This window comes from Cherax quadricarinatus, chromosome 87, assembly GCF_038502225.1.
Source record: "Cherax quadricarinatus isolate ZL_2023a chromosome 87, ASM3850222v1, whole genome shotgun sequence".
Classification (NCBI taxonomy): domain Eukaryota; kingdom Metazoa; phylum Arthropoda; class Malacostraca; order Decapoda; family Parastacidae; genus Cherax; species Cherax quadricarinatus.
The window spans coordinates 10,541,441-10,561,052 of NC_091378.1; the positions used below are offsets into that span (position 1 = coordinate 10,541,441).

General features: G+C 38.7%; 1 protein-coding gene across 1 annotated transcript in view; it reads right to left on the minus strand.

Moving 5' to 3' along the window:
* Positions 1–1,266: 1,266 nt before the first annotated feature.
* Aos1 (activator of SUMO 1) overlaps positions 1,267–19,612 on the minus strand; it is a 31,131-nt gene continuing 12,785 nt past the window's right edge. The window contains exons 3-6 of the mRNA XM_053798691.2: positions 18,502–18,758; positions 16,545–16,726; positions 11,849–11,993; positions 1,267–1,858 (exon numbers count right to left, since the gene is read on the minus strand). Coding sequence (XP_053654666.2) covers positions 1,699–1,858; positions 11,849–11,993; positions 16,545–16,726; positions 18,502–18,758 — 744 coding nt within the window. The 3' untranslated portion in view covers positions 1,267–1,698. The remainder of the gene's footprint in view (positions 1,859–11,848; positions 11,994–16,544; positions 16,727–18,501; positions 18,759–19,612) is intronic.

The window sequence follows — 19,612 nt, forward strand, 5'->3', positions numbered from 1 at the left end:
TAATTCCTTAATCTATATGTCAGGATAAGTGTAAGTTTTGGCATTTCAAAGAAAAGAAAACAGAGACATCTGATAAGCTTCAGTGGTGCATGTGTGACGGAGACAGCACAAACCTATGGTCTTAATGAGGCATCAATTTGCAGAATGAGAAACCCAGGGTATGACCACCTGAAAAGAATGACTATACTCCCCCCCACACAACTCCATGGCCATATGCTTCCACCAAACCATCTTAACCAACAGCCTCCACCCTCACAACCCACCCATACAATTCCCCCCACCCCCTCAAATGACTACACGTGTACACCTACACCATTCCCCCCAGTCATAATTTCCCACTACTTAAAGACCACACCTTGCCCAGCCCCATGCCTTCACCCACACAATGTTTTCCTGACCTGACATTTACACCTTACTTGACTTTTCATCTTAGCATGCCATCCACATTCCTAATCACTTGAGTCACCTATCACCCTCATTACCCGTCTACACCACCAGCTACGCACTCATTCACCTAGTCATCCATCATCCAAATCATCTCACACACTGGGCCACCAGCAACCACACCTTTTACTCACACTACTTCCTCACAGCTTGAACTACACATATCCACTCCTACACACCTAAATCACACAGCCACCCACAACTCTCATTACTGCCCACACCAATAGCTGCACACTCGCCTATCATCCACACCACCCTATTGCTTCCAGCCTCCACCTGTCAGCACTAGCCTCCAACCTTCCCCCCACCCCGGTACTGAACCACCCTCACCCCAACCATCTCGTCTAACCCCCCCTGTACACCCCAACCTTTTACCCCACATACAGTTGCAATGAGTGGAACAACCAAACAATAAGGCATTTCCGTCCACTAGAAGAGATGCAGATACAGGATCTTTGACTGACGCACATCACCACATTGACTTACATTTTTTCTTTCAACAAACCGGCCATATCCCACCAAGGCAGGGTGGCCCAAAAAGAAAAACGAAAATTTTTCTTTTTAAATTTAGTAATTTGTACAGGAGAAGGGGTTACTAGCCCCTTGCTCCCTTACAATTACATTACCATATTTTTTCCAATCTCGTGACCTATACAAAAATTTTTGTCTTTTTTTGGGGTCTAATTAATGAAACCCTATTTCCCATGTGTTCTTCAGCTCAGTTTACAAACATTTTTGATTATGCATGTTTTCAGGAACATAACTACTGTGTTATCCAATGGTCAACTGTATTAAGAAACTTGTAGAGGATATAAACATGAATTTAAATCAAAATTTTATTACCAACAAATACAATCTAAACCTTGTGCTCATGAGGTTTAAAATTTGTATAGAATTATTACAGACAGCTAAAGAACTAAATCTTTTCTTATACATCAAGCCATCTCCCACCAAGGTAGGATGACTCATCAAAGAAAACACATTCACTCTTGTTCAAAGCTGAACCCCTTATCAGGGCTGACTTCTAACTTGTAATACAATAAAAACCTTAACATTAAATATCCTCTCGACATTTGTGAAATAAAAACTTTGTTTACCTTTATAATGACAATTTTTTTAGTTTTATCATTTTCTTTATAATGATGATTTTCTGTTTTCTCATAAAAGTATAAAGTTTACAAGAAAAATTAATCCAGTAAATTCACTTCTTGACACACTCTTTAGATAGTCAACTTTCTATATTTCTATATATTTTCAATATCCAATGCACTCCACAACACCAGCACCATCTAGTGTAGTAAAGAAAAAAAAATTGTTAAGAGGTGGATCCTTCTGGGATACAGCCTTGATGATCTCTTGTGCAAGAACACCCCCAACAATTGCACACACAGGACTCACTTGACCAAACACCAACCTAGGGAAAAAAAATTTGATTATTATCAATAGAGAAACTCTTTCAAGGTTATCTTAAGACGATGATAGGGGAGGGAAGGCATGAGGGAAATCTGAGATTTGAAAACCACTTTCAGATAAGAGATTACTCAGTGCTTTTGACAATAAAAATCTGAACTTGAACACACATTTGAACACCCAAGGTAAAACTCTCAATCAAAAATAAAAACTGTTCAAACACAAATAACACTACAATTTGGAGAATGAGAAATACATCTCTGGGAGTCATTTGATGAACTACTAAAAAAACAACCTATGTAATAAAGCATACTCTAAATATACAAGTATGGATCTCCCTGCCATATCTTTACCTCAACGTTATGCGGGGGTCCACTGTATATACTTCTAAACCGTTGTATTCTGGGCACCTCTGCAAAAACAGTGATTATGTGTGAGTGAGGTAAAAGTGTTTAATGATGATGAAAGTATATTCTTTTTTGGGGATTTTCTTTCTCTTTGGGTCACCCTGCCTCGGTGGGAGACGGCTGACTTGAGAGAGAGAAAAAAAAAAAAAAAAAAAAAAAAACTAGGCAATCTTTTATGAACCAGAGAATTACCAATTATACTGTCAAGATACAAGACTCTGAGAAAAGCCCAAGCATCCAATAAGTAAAAAGTCAACAATACCCCGCTTTTCTGCCAGGGTGAAAAATCCTGGTCATTCATGTAAGGTTGCAAGCTATGACTGAGGTGAGAGACAAATACCGTATGTCTGCCCACACAGCAGGCTTTATCAAGTCACAAATACCTAACCCTATATATACAGGGGAAATTAGTGAGGTTAAAAGTTAGGTTAAGTATGTGCAGCTAAATTTTTGAGTGGCTTTAAAAAGAGGTTGAAAAAGGAAACCTACTGTAGCGCTCCTCCATTCTCGTGTACCTATGAACTGTTGCTCTGTAGGAAACCATTCTAGAAGCTTCCTGGCAAGAGGCCCAGCTGTGTTGCAAATGAGAAAGACATGTGCAACAGTTGGGAAATTTTACTCTCAAAATGTGTCGCCTACGCAGCATGCTTATTCAAACGAATACAGAGGTAACTAAACATTAGTGACAGCAGAAGCAACTGAGAGGTAAAGACAACGTGATCAGTCCCTAAACCTTAAGAGACTATGGGTAAGTCCCGTAATATTACGGCTATGATGCCAGGGTCGGTCCAATAATACTATGCCAGAATTCTAGTGGCTTCCAATATTGCAGATGAGAGAATGGGTCTGCGTGGTCAGTGTGCGCAGTATAAAAAAAAATCCTGCAGCACTCAGTGCATAATGAGAAAAAAAACTGGGACCATGTTTTTGGTGTTTGCGGTGTATTTTCGTATAGTTTTTATGGTTGTATTGAGAGTTTCTTGGTCTCATTTGATAGAATGGAAAATATATTACAGAAATGGAGATGATTATGAATGGTTTAGACTAAAAGTAGCATGAAATTGAGTTCAAAGTAGCGGGAATGTTCATTTTTTGCCAATGTTCAACCACTTACTCACTACTTCAAAATTAGGACGTCTAAATTTCATTGTTTTAAATAGTACTAAATTGTAATACATCATAATGTAAATTGTTTTTAAATTGTTCCACTGTAATACCAAATTTCATTGTTTTAAATATGTAGTACTAAACCGTAATACATCATATGGGAAATTGTTTTAAATTGTTCCACTGTAATACTGTAATCTTTATAAACTAATTCAATAGTGTAATAATTCTCTACTAGACTTATCAAAGTCACGTAGCATTACCTGACAGAATATTCAATTCTCTTGTACTCACTGTAACTCGTCTAATAACCATATGAACTATTATTGCCTTCCAAATCTTAAGTTAATCTTTAAGTTTGCCCGAAATGCTCTGCATACAAAGGGGCTTTTGGCATGTACACCCAACATCATATTCCTCTGTACAACCATGTATCATGTCAAAATAAACATCTTAATCTTAATGTTCAAGAGTAAACAAAACGCATCAAGCATCCAATACGCGTCAATGGGCTGGTCTAATATGCACTCACAAATGCACTGACATTATTTATACAATTATTACCATTATGCCGTAGTCTGAATAACAGTAAATCTTCTATTTTTTGTGTGAATAAAAATTCAAAATAAAAAGCAGACGTAATATAAGAGGGGCCTGGAAAGGTAACTAATGAAAAGAGAAAATGTTATTTTAGTACCTAGAATGTCTACATTACTTATTCTGGACTCTATTTTGAAATTGGCCTTTCTTGAATTTTGTGTGAAATTTCTGATCACTTTATTGGGTAGTTGAAATAGGTAAATAGGGATTTTCTTGCACTCTATTGAAAGAATAAAAGGAGTTCTAGATAAACAACTATGACTTTGGTCAGCTGGAACACTGGAATTGGCCCAAAATAGGGCTCAAAGTGGGCAAAATCACCAGTGCTTAAAATGAGCAGGGCTGATGATCCCCAGAAGGCAAGAAAGATGTTTGGCAAAAACTCCGGCTAGTTTGTGTGGTGCATTGGGTATAGGCAGCCGGAGTTCTTGCCAAGCATCTTTCCTGCCTTCTGGGGACCATCAGTCCTGCTCATCTTAAGCATTCAGGCGACCTTCTCAACCGCATCAGAAACCTCTCCATCTAAAACAAGAAACTAAGTGGTCTGGACATAACCTCTGTCTTCACTAAAGTACCTACCACACAAGCCATTGACTTTCTAAGACAAAATCAATCAGGACCCGAATCCTCCTCTACCTCCTGGAGGTTTTGTCGACTTGACTGAACTCTGCATTAATTTCAGTCGCTTTTCTTTCAATAACAGGTTCTACAAACAAACCTATGGTATGGGAATGGGGTCCTCCATCAGCACTGTCTTAGTCAACTTGTACATGGAGCACCTGGAAGCTGAACACTTCACCATCATCATCCCCACCAGCATCACTTGGTTACATTATGTGGACAATGTCCTCATAATAACTTCCAAACGTTTTGATGTGCGGAATCTTCAGGCAAGGCTCAACGCAGTTTAACCGGCTATCCACTTTACACTTGAAGAAGAGTCCAATGATAAGCTACATTTTCTAGACATCCTCATTCACAAAGTAGATAATCTAAGATTCCAAGGTTATTGTAAACCTACAAAAATGAGGCATCATCATCAGATTTTTCCCAAGAGCATACTGAATTTGTAGTCCTGAGTTTCTTGACAAGGAATGTACTTACATACACCAAACCTTCACTGATCTACATTTTTCTTCCGTTTTCATCAAAAACTGCAAGAAAAGAGCTCTTCAGAGCATCAATTCTTCATGCACCAACACCACTCCTCACAAAGTTATAATCCTTCCCACCACCCAGGTTGCATTGAAGGTTTCTAAGGTACTCACACAAACTAACACTAGTCGCCATGGCATCCAGCACTTCCATAAGGGATCTAACCAGGACAAAATCGAACCACCACTATACCTTGTGGAGGCTGCAACAGAATATACGTAGGTGAAACAACAAGGAACCTCAAAACATGTCTCAATGAACACATTAACGCATGTAGGAGTGATAGCTTGAACAATGCCTGCGTGCAACACCAGAATTCTACCAATCACCTCATGAAATTCAACAACGCCCAACTAGTGATCAGAGCACCTAATTTCCGCAGACGTATATACCTCGAATCATCATTAAGCACTGTTTCTAACACAATCAAGCAAAATAAAGGTAGCTTCATCATCTCTGAAGTATTAGCAAAAATCTTCCTCAAAACAATAAACCCTGCCATTACATAAGTCAATGCTGCTAATACACCTACCATCCGACTTACGACCGAGTTCGGTTCCGAGAAACCGGTCGTAAGTCAAAATGGTCGTAAGTCGAGTGGTCGTAAGTCAAGCAGATCGTAAGTCGGATGGTAGGTGTACTACACAAGAACATAAGAGGAGGAACACTGAAACTGGTATTCTCAAATCCAATCACTAACAGATATATGTATCTAACCTATTTTTATGCTACCCAAGTAATTGCTGTTATAACCTTTTACTCATGTGCATGTTGACTGTTCTACCACACTGTATTACTACTACAGTGGACCCTCAGTTAACGATATTAACCCGTTCCAGAGAGCTTGTCCTTAACCAATTTTATCGTTTTTTTTTTTTTTCAACAAGTTGGCCATCTCCCACCGAGGCAGGGTGACCCAAAAAAGAAAGAAAAATCCCCAAAAAGAAAATACTTTCATCATCATTCAACACTTTCACCACACTCACACATTATCACTGCTTTTGCAGAGGTGCTCAGAATACAACAGTTTAGAAGCATATACGTATAAAGATACACAACATATCCCTCCAAACTGCCAATATCCCAAACCCCTCCTTTAAAGTGCAAGCATTGTACATCCCATTTCCAGGACTCAAGTCCGACTATGTGAAAATAACCGGTTTCCCTGAATCCCTTCACTAAATATTACCCTGCTCACACTCCAACAGATTGTCAGGTCCCAAGTATCATTCGTCTCCATTCACTCCTATCTAACACGCTCATGCACGCTTGCTGGAAGTCCAAGCCCCTTGCCCACAAAACCTCCTTTACCCCCTCTTTCCAACCCTTTCGAGGACGACCCCTACCCCTCCTTCCTTCCCCTATAGATTTATATGCTTCCATTCTCTCTAAATGACCAAACCACCTCAACAACCCCTCTTCTGCCCTCTGACTAATGCTTTTATTAACTCCACACCTTCTCCTAATTTCCACACTCCGAATTTTCTGCATAATATTTACACCACACATTGCCCTTAGACAGGACATCTCCACTGCCTCCAACCGTCTCCTCGCTGCTGCATTTACCACCCAAGCTTCACATCCATATAAGAGTGTTGGTACTACTATACTTTCATACATTCCTTTCTTTGCCTCCATAGATAACGTTTTTTGACTCCACATATACCTCAACGCACCACTCACCTTTTTCCCCTCATCAATTCTATGATTAACCTCATCCTTCATAAACCCATCCGCCGACACGTCAACTCCCAAGTATCTGAAAACATTCACTTCTTCCATACTCCTCCTCCCCAATTTGATATCCAATTTTTCTTTATCTAAATCATTTGATACCCTCATCACCTTACTCTTTTCTATGTTCACTTTCAACTTTCTACCTTTATACACATTCTCAAACTCATCCACTAACCTTTGCAATTTTTCTTTAGAATCTCCCATAAGCACAGTATCATCAGCAAAAAGTAACTGTGTCAGTTCCCATTCTGAATTTGATTCCCCATAATTTAATCCCACCCCACTCCCAAACACCCTAGCATTTACTTCTTTTACAACCCCATCTATAAATATATTAAACAACCATGTTGACATTACACATCCCTGTCTAAGACCTACTTTTACCGGGAAGTATTCTCCCTCTCTTCTACATACCCTAACCTGAGCCTCACTATCCTCATAAAAGCTCTTTACAGCATTTAGTAACTTACCACCTATTCCATATACTTGCAACATCTGCCACATTGCTCCTCTATCCACTCTATCATATGCCTTTTCTAAATCCATAAATGCAATAAAAACTTCCCTACCTTTATCTAAATACTGTTCACATATATGCTTCAATGTAAACACTTGATCTACACATCCCCTACCCACTCTGAAGCCTCCCTGCTCATCCGCAATCCTACATTCTGTCTTACCTCTAATTCTTTCAATTATAACCCCAACGTATACTTTTCCTGGTATACTCAGTAAACTTATTCCTCTATAATTTTTACAGTCTCTTTTGTCCCCTTTCCCTTTATATAAAGGGACTATACATGCTCTCCGCCAATCCCTAGGTACCTTCCCCTCTTTCATACATTTATTAAACAAAAGTACCAACCACTCCAACACTATATCTCCCCCTGCTTTTAACATTTCTGTCATGATCCCATCAGTTCCAGCTGCTTTACCCCCTTTCATTCTACGTAATGCCTCACGTACCTCCACCACACTTACATTCTGCTCTTCTTCACTCCTAAAAGATGGTATACCTCCCTGGCCAGTGCATGAAATTACCGCCTCCCTTTCTTCCTCAACATTTAAAAGTTCCTCAAAATATTCTCGCCATCTACCTAATACCTCCCTCTCCCCATCTACTAACTCCCCTACTCTGTTTTTAACTGACAAATCCATACTTTCCCTAGGCTTTCTTAACTTGTTTAACTCACTCCAAAATTTTTTTTTATTTTCATTAAAATTTCTTGACAGTGCCTCTCCCACTCTTTCATCTGCTCTCCTTTTGCACTCTCTCACCACTCTCTTCACCTTTCTTTTACTCTCCATAAACTCTGCTCTTCTTATAACACTTCTGCTTTGTAAAAACCTCTCGTAAGCTACCTTTTTCTCTTTTATCACACCCTTTACTTCATCATTCCACCAATCACTCCTCTTTCCTCCTGCCCCCACCCTCCTATAACCACAAACTTCTGCCCCACATTCTAATACTGCATTTTTAAAACTATTCCAACCCTCTTCAACCCCCCCACTACTCATCTTTGCACTAGCCCACCTTTCTGCCAATAGTTGCTTATATCTCGCCCGAACTTCCTCCTCCCTTATCGTTATCCAAATTAATTTTCCCCATAAGAAATAATGGAAATCCAATTAATCTGTTTGAGACATCCAAAAATATTAAACAAAATAATTTTTTTACATGAAATGTACATTTTTTTTTTTCAACAAGTCGGCCCTCTCCCACCGAGGCAGGGTGACCCAAAGAGAAAGAAAATCCCCAAAAAGAAAATACTTTCATCATCACTCAACACTTTCACCTCACTCACACACAATCACTGTTTTTGCAGAGGCGCCCAGAATACAACAGTTTAGAAGTATATATACATATAAAAATACACAATATATCTCTCCAAACTGCCAATATCTCAAACCCCTCCTTTAGAGTGCAGGCATTGTACTTCCCATTTCCAGGACTCAAGTCCGGTTATATAAAATAACTGGTTTCCCTGAATCCCTTCACTAAATATTACCCTGCTCACACCCCAACAGATCGTCAGGTCCCAAATACCATTTGTCTCCATTCACTCCAATCTAACACGCTCACGCACGCTTGTTGGAAGTCCAAACCCCTCGCCCACAACACCTCCTTTACCCCCTCCCTCCAACCTTTTTGAGGACGACCCCTACCCCTCCTTCCTTCCCCTATAGATTTATATGCTTTCCATGTCATTCTACTTTGATCCATTCTCTCTAACTGACCAAACCACCTCAACAAACCCTCTTCAGCCCTCTGACTAATACTTTTATTAACTCCACACCTTCTCCTAATTTCCACACTCCGAATTTTCTGCATAATATTTACACCACACATTGCCCTTAGACAGGACATCTCCACTGCCTCCAACCGCCTCCTTGCTGCAGCATTTACAACCCAAGCTTCACACCCATGTAAAAGTGTTGGTACTACTACACTTTCATACATTCCCTTCTTTGCTTCCATAGATAACATTTTTTGCCTCCACATATACCTCAATGCATCACTCACCTTTTTTCCTTCATCAATTCTATGATTAACCTCATCCTTCATAAATTCATCCGCTGACACGTCAACTCCCAAATATCTGAAAACATTCACTTCTTCCATACTCCTCCCCAATTTGATATCCAATTTTTCTTTATCTAAATCATTTGATACTCTCATCACCTTACTTTTTTCAATGTTCACTTTCAACTTTCTACCTTTACACACATTCCCAAATTCATCCACTAACCTTTGTAATTTTTCTTTAGAATCTCTCATAAGCACAGTATCATCAGCAAAAAGTAACTGTGTCATTTCCCATTTTGTATTTAATTCCCCATAATTTAATCCCAACCCTCTCCCGAACACCCTAGCATTTACTTCTTTTACAACCCCATCTGTAAATATATTAAACAACAATGGTGACATTACACATCCGTAAGACCTACTTTTACCGGGAAGTAGTCTCCCTCTCTTCTACACACCCTAACCTGAGCCTCACTATCCTCATAAAAACTCTACAGCATTTATTAACTTACCACCTATTCCATACCCTTGCAACATCTGCCACATTGCTCCCCTATCCACTCTATCATATGCCTTTTCTAAATCCATAAATGCAATAAAAACTTCCCTATCTTTATCTAAATACTGCTCACATATATGCTTCAATGTAAACACTTGATCTACACATCCCCTACCCACTCTAAAACCTCCTTGCTCATCCGCAATTCTACATTTTGTCTTACCTCTAATTCTTTCAATAGACCAGCTAGCATACACTTTTCCTGGTATACTCAGTAAACTTATTCCTCTATAATTTTTACAATCTCTTTTGTCCCCCTTTCCTTTATATAGAGGGACTATACACACACTCTGCAAATCACTAGGTACCTTCCCCTCTTTCATACATTTATTAAACAAAAATACCAACCACTCCAACACTATGTGTCCCCCTGCTTTTAACATTTCTGTCATGATCCTGTCAGTTCCAGTTGCTTTACCTCCTTTCATTCTACGTAATGCCTCACGCACCTCCCCCACACTCACATCCTGCTCTTCTTCCCTACACATGAAGAATAAAACAATAACAACATCACACTTACCTGTATTGAAGACATGGTGATGTATGGAAGACAGGAGGAGGGGAGAGGATGGAGGAGTTTACAATTGTTTGGAAGGGAAATCCCACTCCATAAAGACTTCAGGTACCAAGTCTTTATCCTGGGTTACTTCCCTCCTTTATTTTTTAATGCCACTACGACAAGCTTGAGAGCCACTGGACCCCTGTTGCTCAAAAAAGTTTTCCAGAGGTCTGTTTCTGGAGAATGTTAGGAATTGTGTTGGGAGACACAAGATAGTCCTTCAATATGACACTAATATCAGCTCTACGGCTTATTTATCTAGCATAATTCATCTAATATGACATAGTAAACAATATTAACAACAGAGAAGAATGGCAAATACTCTAGAATGAATAAAATACGTCATTATGTCACGAGTGTTGCTGTGTTGTTGTTGTTGTGTGTATAAGGGCCACTGAGAGCATATGCCATACATAGTGGTGCTGAAGGCAGCAGAGGTGGTACAGACTAGAGACGGCGATGATGTCAGTCACCCTACATAACTCCAACAACATTGGAGGAGTTAGGTTCGTGCTGTCCTTTTTCTATTGATTAATCGCTTAACTTACTTGCTACTGTTAATGCTACACTTCATCGTTGGCTGCAGCTATAGCCTTTAAAGACTCCTGCTGCTTTAGTATCGTACATGTTGCAGAATCACTGTAAAAGGCACATTCTCCACTCTCTCTCAGCCCTTTACCAAAGGGCTGGCTGGCACTAGAAGCTTTCTTTGGGCCCATGGTGGCTGATTTAGCAGTTACAAGCACTAAAAACAATGGAATAATACAAAAATGTATCGCATGTACGCGTGGAATTGTCCACAATGGCTTGTAAACAATGGCACACTAGCCACACTGGAGTGGCCGGGAGGCTCAGGCCACACGGACACATTCTGGACAAATGTCCTTAACTGAGTTTTTTATCGTTAGCCGAGCAAATACTCTGACACAAAAACGTATCGGTATCCGATTTTATCGCTAACCGATAGCATTGTTAACTGAGGGTCCACTGTACTACTACAACTAATATTACTACTACTACTACCACTAGTATTATACCTCGCTCTAATCCTATATATACCCTCTGTGTCCATGTAATGTTTGTAACGCCCTGATAAAGCTCCTGAAGAGTGTAACATTGCCACAATAAAATGTCACATTAGTTGCATTTGTGTCCTTTTACCCAACATATTGTAGGTAATTCTACCAACATTAATACCATATTATGGCCTATGCAATTCACAGTGCATTTTTCCAAATTAAACATATAAAGAACACTATTTAACCTCCAAAAAAAAGTGAATGCGCACATGTGTGCATGTGTAAATAATCCTAAAATATATTTGTGAAACTGTTAAATCTTACCCAGCAAATTGATTGTCAACTTTCTCCTGAGGCACAGCCATCTTCTCCAATAATGCATTCTTAATGGTCAGCAGTTCAACTTCATCCTCATTCCTACGAGCTGGATCAGGAATTCTGCCATGTAAGCTAGCAAATTCCATCAGAACTACAAGAAAAATTAAGAAATAACATTAAAAATATATTCACGAGTTATCTTCTTCTTTCAACAAACTGGATGTATCCCACCGAGGCAGGGTGGCCCAAAGAGAAAAACTATTTTTTTCTCTTTTTAGCTTTAGTAATGAATACAGGAGAAGGGGTTACTAGTCCCTTACTCCTGGCATGTTAGTCGCCTCTTATGGAGGAAGAATTCTGTTCCACTTCCTCATGGAGATAAGAGGAAATAAACAAGAACTAGAAGAAAACCCAGAGGCATGTATATATATATATGCTTGTACATGCATGTGCAGTGTGACCTAAGAGTAAGTAAAAGCAGCAAGACATGCCTGAAATCTTGCCTGTTTATGAGACAGAAAAAAGACACAAGCAATCCTACCATCATGTAAAACAATTACAGGCTCCCGTTTTACACTCACTTAGCAGGACGGTAGTACCTCCCTGGGTGGATGCTGTCTACCAACCTAGTAGATACATGCATGAGCCTCTAACATAACACCTCTCCTTAATTAATGGTATTAGTGACAATCTGGTACTCTAGATACAAGTCTATACAAAACAAGGAAGGGTATTACACACTTTTCACCATCATATTAGATACCACTATATACTTACAGAATAGTCCATAAGCCTTTTTCATAAAATATTTTGATATTCAAGAATCATTACAATTAGAGAACACTGCAAACTTCCATGGCACAAGACTCCCATTACCAGTAAACATCAGAAATCTTGACTGAATGAAGGTAGAAAATTTCAAGAGGAAACTAGACCACTATTTCCTACAAATACCTGATCTACTGGGTTGTAGTAGCTGTTTCTGCAAGGCATTATCACACCCTAGTTAACCAAGTGGTTAACAAAGGTTTTTTGTGTTTCTGAAAGGCATTATTACAGACATCCTAGTTGACTAGGTTGTTAACAAGGAAGACTGGGCTGAGACAGGACCAAGAGGGTAGAACCCTCAAAACAAATCACCAGTATGTAGAGCTCTGTTCTCTCTACCTACAAATCCCTTCAGCTTCTGCTTATAACCTACACTCAATTAATTGTTGATCATACACAGGTCTATTTCAATATACAGTACAATAGATCATCAATTAAAAAACAATTAGACTGCACGAGATTATCTTAATACAGAAAGAACAAAAAAGGCACAATACCGTGATTGGAACAATACACAAATAACCTGCACATAGGAGAGAGGAGCTTATGACAACATTTCAGTCCGATTTGGACTACTATTTACAAAGTGTAACTTGCAAATGGTCCAAATCGCACCAAAACATCATCATAAGCTCATCTCTCCTATATGCAGGTTATTTGTGTATTGTCTTAATACAACTGAAAAATTATTGTGAAAACAATAAAGCATGTGAAAATGATCGATACTGCATGCCATAAAGTAGGAAAGGATCCACCTGGACATAATGACATGGTTTTATGTTCAGTGGATATTTTTCCCTCTGCCCCATTGGGTCTAATAGGTAAGCACAGTATAGTAATTGTATTGGTTTTTGAGGAAGCACCACACCTTCCTCCATACACACTCCTACCACTGCTAACAACTACTGTAAGGAAACACCAAATGTGTTAAAGACTTCTGTGTTTATTAACACCTTTTAAGAGCTTTTTATCACCCTATCTCATCTTTGGATATTAACATGGTACCCAATAGGAATACTAGTGATGCTGGAGATGCCAAGGTAACAGACAGTATCTAAAAAAAATTAGAGGTTTTAGATATGCTTGCATGAGGTTCACATGTCATGGAGATGGCACTCACTTCTGGTCTGAGTAAATTATTCATTCATAGAATCAGAAAAGATGAAAAAGAAATAAAAGCTTGTGCAATAGCTAGTGCAGTATGTGACAAAGAGGTCAATGCAACTAAATAAGACAGAAAACTTATTCAACATGTGGACTGAGGAGAAAACAAAGGGCCCCTGCTCAGTACTCGGATAATGCAGCACTAATCTCTACCCTACTATAAAACTGTGTGAAGAAAAAATAAAACTTTCACAAGTATGTTTGACAGGACTTTTTCTACTGAAAAGGAAAATGAAATGTCTAGAAGCATTACACAAATAAATTGCACATAGGATATAGAAGCTTACGGCAATGTTTCGGTCTGACTTGGACCATTTACAAGATCACACTAACACAAAAGAGTGAGGAAGCCAGTATATATAGGCGAGGAGGAAAGGAACAGGACCAAGAGATAGAAAGAAAAAGTAATAGTGCTAGTGGTAAGGCTGGTAGTGGAAGTAATAGTGGTAGCAGAAAATAGGGAGAGTAGTTTTTGTGGCACAAGAGATAGAAAGAGGAGTGAACCGTTAAAGGAGGCATTAGTAATGGAAGTAGGGGTGAAGGGAGGAAATAGTAATGGAAGCAACAACAGTAGTTTCCACAATTTCCTTCATAAATGTTATTTTACTCACACTCCAACAGAACTATCACATTCCAAACCAACTTGGTCTCTACTCACTCCAATCTAACATACACACACATGCCTGCTGGTTGATGAAAAACCACTTTTCAGAAATGTAAATTACAACCTATCTTCAACCTTTCCTTGGATGTCCTCCCCATATTTATACAATATACACCCTCTTGGTCAGCCTATAATTCTTCATCCTTTATAAATAACCTGACCATCTCATCCACTCTTCTGCCACTACATAACACCTTTCATACCACCACACTGTCTTCTAATTTCTTCAATTATTCTATACATAATATTCACACCATATAATATCAAACATGGATCTCTACTACCTTAGGTTTCCTCTTCACTGTAACATCCAGGTAATATGCCTCACACATGTATACACAGAGAGCTGCACCACTATATTCTAACAGAACACTTTTATTCCTCCACTGATGAACTTCCTTCTGTCCATTAACTTCCCAGCTTCTTTTCCTTATTTCTTTTGATTAGCCAAATCTTTCAACAACCACCTTTTAGTGTTTTACCTCAATTGCCATGGCCTGCCTAGGAAGGGTTGTCTAAGGAAGAAAATACATTCACCTTCATTGATTCCTTCTCTGTCTTTTCTGAGGTGTGCTACAACGTGCTGACATTACAATTCAAATAACTCCCCCATTTTTTTTTTTTTAACAAACCGGCCATATCCACCAAGGCAGGGTGGCCCAAAAAAGAAAAGCAAAAGTTTCTCTTTTTAAATTTAGTAATTTATACATGAGAAAGGGTTACTAGCCCCTTGCTCCCGGCATTTTAGTCGCCTCTTACAACACGCATGGCTTACGGAGGAAGAATTCTGTTCCACTTCCCCATGGAGATAAGAGGAAATAAACAAGAACTAGGAAGAAAATAGAAGAAAACCCAGAGGGGTGTGTATATATATATATGCCTGTACATGTATGTGTAATGTGACCTAAGTGTAAGTAGAAGTAGCAAGACGTACCTGAAATCTTGCATTTTTACGAGACAGACAAACGATACCAGCAATCCTACCATCATGCAAAACAATTACAGGCTTTCGTTTTACACTCACTTAGCAGGACGGTAGTACCTCCCTGGGAGGTTGCTGTTTACCAACCTACTACCTAGTAACTCCCAAAAATCCAAATAAATTTACTTCCTCCATACTCCTTTATTGCTTAGACAACTTTTAAATCTCATCACCTTGCTCTATTTTTTGTTCATTTTGAATGTTTTTCTTTTATACACACTCCTAACACCTCCATTTACCTCAGTAATTCTCCTTATGAATCTCCTGCCTCTCCCTCCCAAAATAGTTATCAGCAAAGAGAATAATAGAATGTTAGAATTACTGGAAAATCTATAGATTATTATTATACTCATGACCCATGAGGGTCATATAAAGGCTGGAAATCAGGAGGAGTGGGGTAATCAGGTATGATCTGAGGAAAGGGGGAGGTGGCTCCAATTTCTTGGAACAAAGGTCCTTCAAAGCATCTATTACAAGGGATGAAACTGTAGAACACACCAGGTCAGGTGCACAATGGAATCACAATATTATCGAAGAATTTGGGGAAAGATAAAACAGAACTGTTGATGATGGTGAATTTAAGAAGGGAAGATGTATGGATTAAATGCTAATGCTAAAACATAAAAATGAGCAATACAGTATTAATAAGGGTAAGGGGCTGTTCATGGCAAGTATGGAATTTGACCTTCCCCAGATACAGATATTAGGTAACATGCTCCTGATGAAGACTAACAAAGATAAGAGAAGCATTTTTCTGTAAAAGGTGACAACTGACAGAACTGTATGATATCACTGTAGTTGCTCAACATGTTAACAGAAAGAGTTGCAAAATAAGCATGCTAATGTTGGGAAGATGTAAAGGCAGATTGGACTAATAAACAAAAAAAAAAATCAGTCCAGAGAATAAGCATAAATGTAAAAAATACTTAAGGAACATAATTACGGAATGGATTAGCATAGGTTATGGAACATGTACAAAAGCTATCAGCTCAACTGTCTCATCTGCAAGCTCTTCCAGCAATCAAATTAATACAATACAGTACAGTACATAGAAATATATTTACTATGCATTATGAAGTAAGCTGGAGATATTTTTCTTAGCTGAGAAGCATACTTATTTGAAGTCCAATCTGCATCTAATGCTTGACAAAGAGGGATAAATGATTCTGTACGTTTAACCATTTTAGTCTCTTCTATGGTCTGTTTTTTGCCCTCCTGCTCCACTTCCTTCTTTTCTCTCACATCTCTGAAAAAATATTTATAAAAGTTTTCAATAGCATTTACACAGGTTAATGACTCAAGACATGCCTAACATGGTCTAAAATGCAAGTGAAACTATTACACACATTCACATTCTGGATACCGTAGAAGAGTTTCAAGTGTTTATCTACTCTCTAAGCCTGGCCATACAGAACATACAAAAACAAATATCCACACTTACAGAGTCAAGAATTAGTTAACAAAAAAAGCACAATACCGTGACTGGAACAATACACAAATAACCAGCACATAGAAAAGAGGAGCTTACGACGACGTTTCGGTCCAACTTGGACATTCCCCCCCCTCGGTGTTCTTGCTCTTACCCTCTGTAGGCACCTAGCTCCCTTACAGTGCTCCTCTTTCTTAGTATTTGACTGGCCCCTCCTACTCTTACTACCTCCCTACTACTACTTCCTTCCACCTTCACTACTACCACTACTACTACTACCGCCACCACCTCCTACCTATATATACCCATCCTGCTCTCCTTTTCATTAGTGTGACTTTGTAAATGGTCCAAGTTGGACCAAAATGTTGTCGTAAGCTCCTCTCTTCTATGTGCAGGTTATTTATGTAAAGAATTAGTTATACTTTTACAACCACCAAGCCACAGTATGAACATGTGGGAAACCACTATTCTTTATACTGTACAACAGGTCTCCTTCCACATTTGTGAGTTTCACTTTCACAGGCTTCTAACATTCGCGAATTCCCAGCCGCCCAATCATATTTAAAATATGTCATTACATATGATAGGAATTGTGGCAGTGGCAGTTTGTTTGGAGATATGACAATATGACACTATATGACACTAATATCAACTCTATGGCTTATTTATCTATCAAAATTCATCTAATATGACATAATAAACAATATTAATAACATAGAAACATGACATATACTCTAGAATGAATAAAATATGTCATTAAGTATGTCAAGAGTGTTGCTGTGTTGTTGCTGTTGGGTATAAAAGGGCCACTGAGAGCATAAGCCGTACATAGTGGTGGTGGAGGTGGCAGCAGCAGAGGTGACAGCAGAGGCGGTAGAGATGGCGGTGTTGTCAGTCGCCCTATATAACTCCAACAACATAAGAACATAAGAAAGAAGGAACATTGCAACAGGCCAACTGGCCCATGTGAGGCAGGTCAACATTGGAGGAGTTAGGTTCGTGCTGTCCTTATTCTATCAATTAATCGCTTAACTTACTTGCTACTGTTAATTCTACACTTTATCGCTGGCTAGTGCTATAGCCTTTATCGACTCATGCTGCTTTAGTATCATACATATAGTAGAACCACTGAATCACTGAAGGCACATTCTCCCCTCTCTCTTCCTCCTCCACTTTGGTACTCTGCTACGAGTTCTTTCTTGAATTCTGTAGTCTTTCTCACCTTCTTTACCAAAGGGCTGGCACTAGTACAATATTTTATGATGTTTTCATGTGTTTTATGATTGTTCATGGTTCAATAGGTTAAAGAAGCAGTATTGTTAGGCTAAGTAAATGCTATTATTATATTTCCCTACAATATATTTGTGCACCAAAAATTCGCAATTTTTCAACATTCGCAAGGTTCCTGTTCCCATAACCCTCGCGAATGTGGAGGGAGACCTGTATTCTTTTATACACAATTTACTTTTTTTAAAAGTTGAAAAAACAGGAACGCTCATTTGTACAAAGGGAACCTCTTGAATGTTTTTCAATGATACACTATTTTCACTTTACCACATAGTAATCAGAGAAACATTTGCAAATGTACTTACTCAACATACTGGTGTTCTTGTAAATCTGTGAATGTGTAACCAAAGAATCCAAACACATCGCCAGCAAAAAATAAAATTTTATTCTGGCGGCATATATTGTTGATTCTGGTGAGCTGCTCCCGACCACAACGACACAAACACACAACATCAAACTGGGTGAAGTATTCATCAACTTTATCTTTAACATTGCTCGTGTCAGCGGCAACTTCTACCATTGGATTTAAGATCTGCGCTCTTTCTCGGGAAGCCTCGGCTATCTGTAACAATGAAAGTAAACTTTAACAATGGTAAATACTGTTCAATATGGTAAAATGTGAGGGTTCGTATTTGGAAAACAACACACATCCCGATTACTATATGAAAAACATTGAATTATTACTAAAAGAATTAGTAAAGAACCCTGGATAATTAGTAAAATTCTAAAAAACTTCTCTAGTGGGCATGATGAACAGGTGTTGGGTGTCACATTTCATGAATTAATAATCATCTCTTCATTAAAAGAAATCACCTCAGTGCAACATCCATTTTATAAATTCTCAAATGAGTACACACCTGTGTCATTCTTAACCATGACAAATACTAGAGAATTCACCAACTAAAACTAAGGCAGTCCTAAATTGAATTACCTCTTGTGACTTGCCATGCAAGGTGAACTGCTACTCTAAGTCGAATTCTACAGCCTTTCTCTGTTGCTCTTCCAATAGCACTCTCTTATTGCAAAAGTAAAAATTTAGACAAACCAAGTGTCAGTTATGGCTCTGTTGTCAGCTAAATATGGTGACTGAAATTTACTCAGTAATTCGGTCATTCTTGGTTGGTGTCTCTTGCTAAGTTCCTCTTTACATTCCTTTAACACCCTTGCAAACAGTTCATCAGGACCTGGGGATTTGTAAGGTTTTAGTTTCTCTATTTGTCTGAGGACCATGTCATTAGTTACCGCAATCGTACATAGTTTATTATCCTGTTCTACATAATCTATTATTTCAGGAATATCACCAGTATTTTCCTGGGTGAAAACTGAGAGGAAGTAGGTATTGAGAATTTCACACATATCCTTATCACTGTCAGTGATCTGACCAGAGTTACTCTAAGTGGGCCAATCTTGTCCCTA